Source organism: Bemisia tabaci, chromosome 3 (assembly GCF_918797505.1).
Source record: "Bemisia tabaci chromosome 3, PGI_BMITA_v3".
Taxonomy (NCBI): domain Eukaryota; kingdom Metazoa; phylum Arthropoda; class Insecta; order Hemiptera; family Aleyrodidae; genus Bemisia; species Bemisia tabaci.
In genome coordinates, this window is record NC_092795.1 from 61,671,843 (window position 1) to 61,681,067 (window position 9,225).

Consider the following 9,225-nt stretch of genomic DNA (forward strand, 5'->3'; position numbering starts at 1 on the left):
CTATTCTCTAAACTCAGTTTACAGATGTTCAGCCACGCATTTTCACAGAAATTGGACAAATGATAATTTTGAAGCTGCAAACCCATCAAAACTTGTGGCAACATCAATTTTCTCTTCAGGTCTTCTTGTTAACAATGGAAACTGGAATAACAAAAACCTGACTATTTTTTTCTCCTCTCATACAAATTTTTAGACAGAAAATTTTTAAATTCACCTTGAATCAAATTTTGAAAAATTAACGTTTTTAAAAACATGTGGGTAATAAACTTTGAAGGGTCAAACTGGTAACAATTTTTCGCCTCCCTCCTTAAAATAACATTGTAGAATTTGAAGATCCTGAAACCGTACTTCAATTGATTTATAGCTGCCATTTTCATTCTGAAACATTTTACTCTTATACGTCCATTTTAATTTTAAGAAATTTAAAGTCTATCTGCAAGAAGATGAACATGAGGTATTTGTCGACTCAATTACCCTGTCATGTAGAACCGTTGTCAGAAATCCTCTAGAATTTTGCAACTCATTTGCCTTCGATTATTTCTCCTCTTGTGACTTGGTGTTATAAGGCATCATCATTTTGACCAAGCTGTGAAGATGGATGGATATCCAAAACATATACAGAGCCGTGGATATATTGCTTGGTGGAAAGTTTTAAAATTTGATACTTCCAGCTGTAGTTTTCCTTTAAAAATTGTAAGAATTTAACTTCGAGAATTAGGGAAGCAAATGATACGTTCCGCTAAGACACTCTCCTCGTTTTTTCCCACATCAATTAGCTATCCCTTTTTCTGCTAAATAATAAGATAAGTTTTTATATGAAGTAGCAGTAATGGTCAAAATCTGGATTATGTTATGCACGTATTTTTAAGACAAGCAAGAGGTGAGGCTCATTTTTAGCAGAGTGATTTAAGGTGATTCGACGGTTGCCATTGTTTGTGTCAGAGCGACGTGCGATATATCGCATCAATTCATTCCATAATTTCAGCTATTAGTCATTTTTTTCGAATTTCGAGATCGCCTTTCTGTTGTCATGAGACTGAAGCATCCATGTACCAAATTTGACAAAAAAATTCAACGTAATAAAGGCAGGGTTATTTCAGAGGAAAAATAGGTATTGCATTCGAGTGCAGTTTCGATATCAGTATCGAATGCAATATTTTCCCTCTAAAAAAACCCTGCTTTTAATATGTTAAATTTCTTTGTCAAAATCTTTGTTAAAATTCTTTAGTCTGATGACAACAGAAGTGCAATCTCAAAATTCGAAAAAAATGACAAGTAGCTAAAATTATGGAACAAATTGATGCGATATATCGTACGTTGCTCTGACACAAAAAATGGCAACCGTTGAATCACCTTAACCCTGAACTATTGATTGGTGTCTATGATTTTTTTTACACAATTTTGATCCACAATTACATAATTTAGGTCTCCTATTGGAACCATCATGACAAAACTGAAAACATTTTAATTTCTCAAATCATCAACGGAATTTCTACTTTTAAGTAATGCTTCTCATCCCTTTTTCAGGTCAAGAAAATTTCCAGCTGGTCTCCGAGGACATAGAAACTGTTGTTTAAGATTTTTCAACTAGAAATTGCTCTTCTCAAAGTGCAATCAAGTCAATTACTGTATATTATATCCTCAGTGTAGTATCCTTTGGACCAAATTGTGTGTGCGTTGTGATTATGTAAGTAATATTGATTTCTTCAAGCCTTCTTACTCTTTTTATCAGTTAAAGTCAGTCTGAAGAATAATTTATGTTGCGCATTCTTTATGACTGAAGTTTTGAAATGTAGATCTAAATCTTTCTTAATTACAAAACATTGTGATTTTCAATCGTTGAAATGCCTTCTCTCTCTGTTTTGTTATCTTTATTTTTTAGGACATTCAGAAGAATGCATGCTTTATCTATTTGTTAATGGTTATTTTATCTATCCTAAGTTGAATACTTTATTGAACTTCTCGTGTTAATCGTTTCCTAGGATTGGACTGCAAGTTGAAGGATTTTGCTTTTAATCACTGAAATTAATTTTAAATGAGCGCAGTATTTTTGTCAATGAGTGCCCTCAAAACAAGAATTACAAAACTTTTTTAATCTCATGTCAGTAAAATTTGTATTTTTAAAGTCTCAAATTTAGTTCTTCTAAAAATAGAGGGACTAAGTATCCTGCTTTCTATTTTTATAGCTCCTCGAGACAGAAATCTCAAATTCTCTCAAATCAAAACCATTAAAAATTTTAGTCTTTTTTTCAAATTCTCAACGGAGGCCTGCTAAGAAATATTATTAAATATTGATGCAAAATTTCGACAGGAAATAGAATGCTGTTGCAAACTGTATCCCTTTATGTTAAGAAGTAACTGTATGTATCTCTGTGTAATGCTAAATCTTTTGGCTCAAATAAGCGGCCAAAGAAACAATTTTACCTCAATCGGCTCCAATATTAATGCAATTTGATATGATAACATGCAATTGGGTCCAATGAAATCTGAACGTAATCGTTTCCTAGGATTAGACTACAAGTTGAAAAATTTTGCTTTCAATTACTGAAATTGATTTTAATTGAGCGCATTATTTTTTTCAATGAGCCCCCCAAAAATACAAACAACCCCCCCCCCCCCCCCCGGTAAAAACTATGAAAAAATCAAAACCTTGTCTCTATCATATCTCGAAACATGACTGGTTATTTGAGCCACTATTAAGCCAAGTCAACCCAAGTGAAAGCTGTAACCTTTGAGCAATGCAGACCATGTTACTCAGTGCTGGCATGATCCACAAGTTTTCAGTGCGTGCAGGTATTTTGATTTAAATGGTTTAATTGGTCAGATTCATTTCAGCTGTAAGCAAATTCTCTCCAATATTTCAATTGAATATTTTGTCCCCAATTGTTAATTTCTTAAATAGTCTTTGATACTTGGACGTATTTCTGTTAAACGGAACTAAGCGCAAATTTGAATTCCTTTTGAGGAATACAGAATGCAGGATAGCGCGTTCTGTCAAAACGGAACTAAGCGCCATGGAAAAACATTGTGAGTGTAGGACGGAATGAGCCCGGCTCCCGGTTCCGCCGCCAATCCAAGCCCCCCTCTACCTTCCTTCCCCTATGGCGCTTAGTTTCGTCTGACAGAAATACGTCCAGTTAATCAGTAGCTGTAATAGGAAACACAAAATGCTAAAACTTGACCCAACTTTAAAAAGAAAAGGAAAAAACGAAAAACAACACAAGTATCTTCCTTCTACCCTGCTCAATGAAAATTTGACCTTTCTCTGTGTCATTGAAAATATTTCAGCAGGGAGTTCAATGAGAGCAACAATACAAATTATATTTTGCTGTGTATTTCCCTCTCTCAGCCTTTTTGGTCTTATCTAAAGTAACTAATAAAACTGTAATGCAAATTCTGTTCACCTCTCTTTTTCAAGTGGCAGAAACTTTATGAATCAAACAGTAAAATGATCGCAGATTTTGATGATATAAGGCAAACATGTGCTGTTGTTACGTTGCAAACTCAAATTGTATGGAGGTTTTTTGCTTAGTCAGTAAACTATTTAAGATCAGTTTTGTACAAATGTACATGCATAAATTCAACCATACTGAGATTTCTTGTTCATTCATCAGTAATTAAAAAAGCTCAGATGATGCACTGCAGCTTACAATCAATTGTAGATGTTTCGATGGAGAGTGTTTAGGCATGATCAATTATTTATACCAACTGTCAGTGTTCTTTTTCATACCTTAAAAAAAGTTTAATTTTTAAAAATCATTCTTTTTCAATCCCTGTAATCACCAAATCATGAGATGACTTCTAGCATTGCAAATAATTTAAGCTCACCGAATAGCTTTCTCGTTAAAATCAACATCCATCACGCCAATAGCAATGCAAATTGAAATCAGAGAGCATTAATTTATGATTAAGTTGCTTACAACATCTCATCATTCTTCTGATGTAAGGCCATGTCTTTATTTCCAAATGTGCCCAGAAAGCAGGGATTTTTAAGGATAACAGGACTCACATAAATATCAAGACTGCAGTGATAGCAAAGAGAGCAGTAAGTGCAACAATGAGAAAACGGGCTCAGAAGCATCTGACCGGAAAATTTTATCGAAGGAAGCCTACGTTTTTTGTCAAATTGCCACTAATCATCCAATAGACTCATAGGAATCGTTTGGATGATTAAAAATCGACCGATTTATTTTCAATTCCCTAAAAAGTGTATTATTCATTATCATGTCAGGCTAGTGTTAGAGAAGACAGCCGTAATTGCTATCTTCTGCGTACTTTCAAGGTTTGCGTTTTGGACACACAACAAACACATTTTCAGGTTAGAAATTGGCAGAGGAGGGCGGCTTTGTACTTGAAAACACTGTTTTCATTGGTTTTCTGAAGGAATAATGTCACTTATTGCTGTTTCGCCTGAAATTAGGTCATTTTTTGTGCACTTACGGCTTTCTTATAAGTCTCATTTTCATGAAAATAAGATGAATTTTGCTGTTTTAGCTATTTTAGTGATTTCATCTAAAAGATATTAAACGAATTTTGAAGGAAGCTCGATTTTGAAAATTTGACACTTACTGCTCTCTTGGCTATTACGGCAAGAGACAAGCCCTCACATCAGGGAAGACTATCCATGTGCTAAATCTCCGCTCAGCAAGACCTGCCCGGCAAATGATTGCCAAAATGACTGTGTAAACGCTGCCATAGTGTTCTTTTTTTAGGAACGTTTTGGCATCGTTTTTTTAACCACTTGCGAAGCTTTACTAAAGCAAAGCTCTCTGTGCTATTGACCTAAAAGTTAAGTTTTGATGAGTGGATTTCAGTTTTATATTTATTTTATGAACTGCATAATGTATGGCTTCAGTATTGACTGCCTTTGTAATGTTCCTTTACCATGTTCTTCCTCGGAACAAATTGCCACTCTTTTAATTCTCCCTCTCGTAAGTTTTTAGCTTTAACTTCATAGAAATGTCAAACTTGTGCAATTATCTGTAAATTTTCTGCATCACTGTTGCCTGCTCCATATTCTCAGTATCTATGAATCTCTTGGTTATCTTGGTATGTTAATACAACATACTTTGTTTTTTGTGCAAATAATTAAAAGCAAATGAATATTCAATTTGTCAGGTAGAACTCCAGTCGACCAAATTGCTGATTAAACAAATGAACTTAACTTGAAATAATTTCTGCAGAAAGGAAAATAAAAGTTTAGAGGCCTCTTGCTTGGGAGAAAAAATGTGCTACAACAATAGATGAAGGATAGAGCACTCACTCAAATATATTATCATGAAGTACTAACAATTTGTAATCGTCCATAAATGAAACATCGAGTTTAGTTAAAAGCATATTAAAATATTTATTCACTGATCCTTTGAATTAAGATGCTCCCATCCTTGTATGATGATTACTATAAAAAAAAATGAAAATAAATACTTAGGGATTTTGTGTCTTAAGCTCAATATCATTCAACTTTTCAATCAACTTTTCCTCTGCTCTGTCAAATGAAAAGTTGGATCGTGTGATATTGAAACGAGAACACAGCAGTTTGATGAAAAGTTGAACGGAAAGTTGAAACGAAATCTTCGGATGGATACCAACTGAAACTGTATCTTTGAGAACTGGAAGCTGACAGAGATAACCAAATCCTTTTGACGATATCACATAGCAACAGCAGTTGAATCAAATTTTGTCGCGTTCAACTTTCCATTCAATTTCTCGTCCGCTTTTGTCGAATGAAAATTTAAATAGTGTGAATTAAGCTTTAAACTTTATCCTGACATGAGATCCTGTTCTGATTTACTTATGTAATCCGGTATACCTGGAGTTCTTTCGTGCTTCTTTAGTTAATAAGGTATTTGAAAAAAATAATGAGTGATAATAATAATGTTTTAGTACTCATACGAGTTACGATGTATTAATTGTAAATAAATTTAATTTTACTATTCCAAACTAGAAACGGTTTCATCTGATACTCATACTTGCATTCTTGTGAAAATTTGAAATGGGTAATTTGTACATACGTATACATATTGGTATATTTTTCATAACTATTAAGACACCAATCTTTTTTATCTAAAAACTTTGTTGTGACTTGCATTCTCTCTGTCTCTTTTTCTATGTATGGAAAAATTACTTTGATACATAATTCGTTGAAATGAAGATACAACTAACATTTCTCAAGTGAATTAATAATTTTTAATATGATGGGCCTGTCGACCTTCTTGTTGGTACCTTTTCTTTTCTAAAATTCATTTTCTCTGACTTTCATTTAGCCAATTCATCTGGTAATCAAATATTAATTTTTAAGTATTAACTTATTTTTCTTGAGAGTCCTATCATCAATTTGTTTTCTGTTACTGAAGGGAGATAACTCGCAAAACGAAAAAAATCATGAATGTAGGCCTTCATTTTAATATGATTGCACTATGCTCCTGGAAGACACCGATTCATCAGTTCATTTCTCGCCCTTTAAGTATGCTGTCTCCGCCTAGGTAAAATGCTTTGAGAGTCATAGTTTAGTTTTGCACACATCAAGAGGTTTTGTTGTATTGTAACCTCTTTCTCAGCGAACATCGATGGTTTTTTAATTCAAGCACTTTGTTAATTTTTGAATCATTTTCCATCAAGTTATACTATTTCTTTGTAAGAAAATTTAAATGATACATTCCACTGGAATCATTTTTTTCTTTCTTTTTTTCTTTATTTTTAAGTGTCAGCTCAACATCTCACTTCCTTTTTTGTTTCCTTCTTTCTCTCTTTCTCTCCCTTTTCATCTCTCACCTAGTTTTAAAGTTCCCTCAAACCAGGGGAATTGCTCCTTACCTCAGTTATTCGATCCATTAAAATGACCCTCATGCCACTTGATTTTTCACTCTCTCTCTCCTTTCTTTCTTCTTTTTTGTTTGTGTGTGTGTGTGTGATCAGTTCAGTTCAGATATGTTGACAATTGTTTACATTCGATTTGGAGCCGGTAGCCAGCTGTGATCACTAAGTGACCAAGGGCCATGCTGCCACTGGTGCAGGTTTTTAGAAAAGGAAGGATTAGGATTGAAGTTTTATTCTTTTCTTTGACTCAATCAGATAAAGAGAGGCGTTAAATTTAGCTCTCTAGAGATAGAAATGGGCATCTATTTCACATTTGAAATAGTTTTTCTTCGCTTTTTTTCGCGAGTTTTTTACAGGAGATAATGTGCACCTATTTAAGCTCAAAGCTACTTTTAACATATTTTTTCCGAAATATTACTCAGTGCTTTCTGATTTGATCCAATTTTTTCCAAGTCAGTATGGAGTGACTCGCTTGAATCGAAAGGAAAGGCGCAGAGGGTTGGAGGCCCAGTTGGCAGCAGGCCCTTGCCTGTTTGTGACCTGTTGCTCTAGCAAGCCTGTAGCAGCTAGTAACTAGATAAACCTACCTATCTAGTGCTGGAAAAAAAAACTTGATAAAAATGTAATCGTATTAAAACTGTAAAAAGACAATCAACCATGTGTTCCTGCTGTGATCAACTGGATGTACTTTCTCGATGTTGAACATCATCCTCTCTTCTCTTCTTTTACCCTCAAACTCGAAATAACATTAAATTATGTTCAAGCAGTATATATTCTACTCCTCTCCAGATCTGAGTTCTAAAGGATTGTACATAATCTATCCCAAGCACCTATTAAAGTCAACCATGTATAGGTGCAGCTATTTCTGCAAATATTTTCAAAATTTACCCTCTTCAGGCCACATAAAAAGTTCATATAGACGTCATGAAACAGGTCAGTTTGATTAAGAAGAGTGTAGAATATGATAAAGTTACTACCAAGGTAGATTTACACAGGTATGGAAAAGTTGAAAATTTCCCATGAGCCTCAGTATGTGTCACATGACTACGTGACGTAGGTTAAGGGGCCCGTTTTTTAATTAAATTACAATCAAATTAACATTCAAACGTTTGTGCGTTTAAACGTTAAAATTAATATCGCATTATCAAAATTGTGCAAAAAATCCCACAAAATTTTGACAAACGATAAACCGAACATAATAAATCAAAATAATCAAAACATTCAAAATGGCTGACGTTAAGGGGCCGCTGGAGAGCCAATCAGAGGCCAGTTGTTAAGTTCTGTCCATACCTGTGTAAATCTACCTTGGTTACTACTTTTTTTAGGTATTCCTGTATTATTTCAAAATAAAGCGAGTTCATTAGTTTAATTCATTATCTTCTGAAATGAAGTTCCTCTAGATAAACGAAGTCTTCATTGTTTTTCAATCACCCATATAATTCATTATGCTAAATTTTCATCTAATCAGTGCATAAAGACCGAAAGTAAAAAATCCAGCTTCATTTCATGAACAACTTACTCCCAGAGGGAAATTTGAATGAAAGCTACTATTTCGAATATCTAAATCAGGAAGTTAAAAAGGGACCTTTCACGGATACTTTTTTTCGTATTTTTTTTTCTTGCTTTAAAATCTTGTTGTAAGTAGGTATATTATCGATGAATTGTGTTAACTAAATTAAAGTAAAAGCAATAATGATCATACTTTTTTAAAAAAATTTTCTATTAATCTTAATTAATCGTCACTGTAAAGTTACCTGTCCTCTCAAATTGTGATTATTTTTTATCTTGAGTTCTTTGAACAACTTGTAAATGCATATCATTTCCATGATTATGAGTTTAAAGATTTATTTTATGATAATAATTCTAATTATTGTTCTCATTATAATTTACATGTTTTTGTTTTTGTTTCATTATCTCCAACTTATTATTGTTATGAGAATTTATTCTGTCATGTTGCTTATGAGATACTATTTTCGATTTTCAGTCTGTACTTCTTTTATCCAGTTTTTGTTCTTTCTCTCTCTGTCCCTCTCTTTCTCTAAAAACCACTGCTGTTGTTCTTTGCATTATTATTTTATATTACTCATTAATTTCATTATTTTTATTACTGTTATCTTCATTGAAAATGTAGTTTATTGACTGTAATTTATTCTTGAAAAGCTTATTTCAACCTAAGTCCCACTGATAATTCAAAAAGAAAAGAGAATTATATTTGTTGATTAAAACTCTCTTTATTATTTTCTCTTAAGCAGAATTCTAACCCAGTTACATCCTTTTATTCATTTATTTTTAATAGCATTAGCACAGGTGTAATTTTTGAAAAATGAGAAAAATTGATCTGGATTTGCATAAACGTTAAGGAAACATCATACAGTAAATCAATTGAGAAAATCCAAAATATTTCAATGC

General features: G+C 33.2%; 1 protein-coding gene across 4 annotated transcripts in view; it reads left to right on the forward strand.

The window, feature by feature from the left end:
• Window positions 1-9,046, forward strand: part of LOC109034475 (retinal degeneration A) — a 237,719-nt gene extending 228,673 nt beyond the window's left edge. For all 4 annotated transcript variants that reach the window (XM_072298976.1, XM_072298977.1, XM_072298979.1 and 1 more), the window contains one exon: window positions 1,528-9,046. In XM_072298976.1, coding sequence (XP_072155077.1) covers window positions 1,528-1,577 — 50 coding nt within the window. In that variant the 3' untranslated portion in view covers window positions 1,578-9,046. The remainder of the gene's footprint in view (window positions 1-1,527) is intronic.
• Window positions 9,047-9,225: the final 179 nt, after the last annotated feature.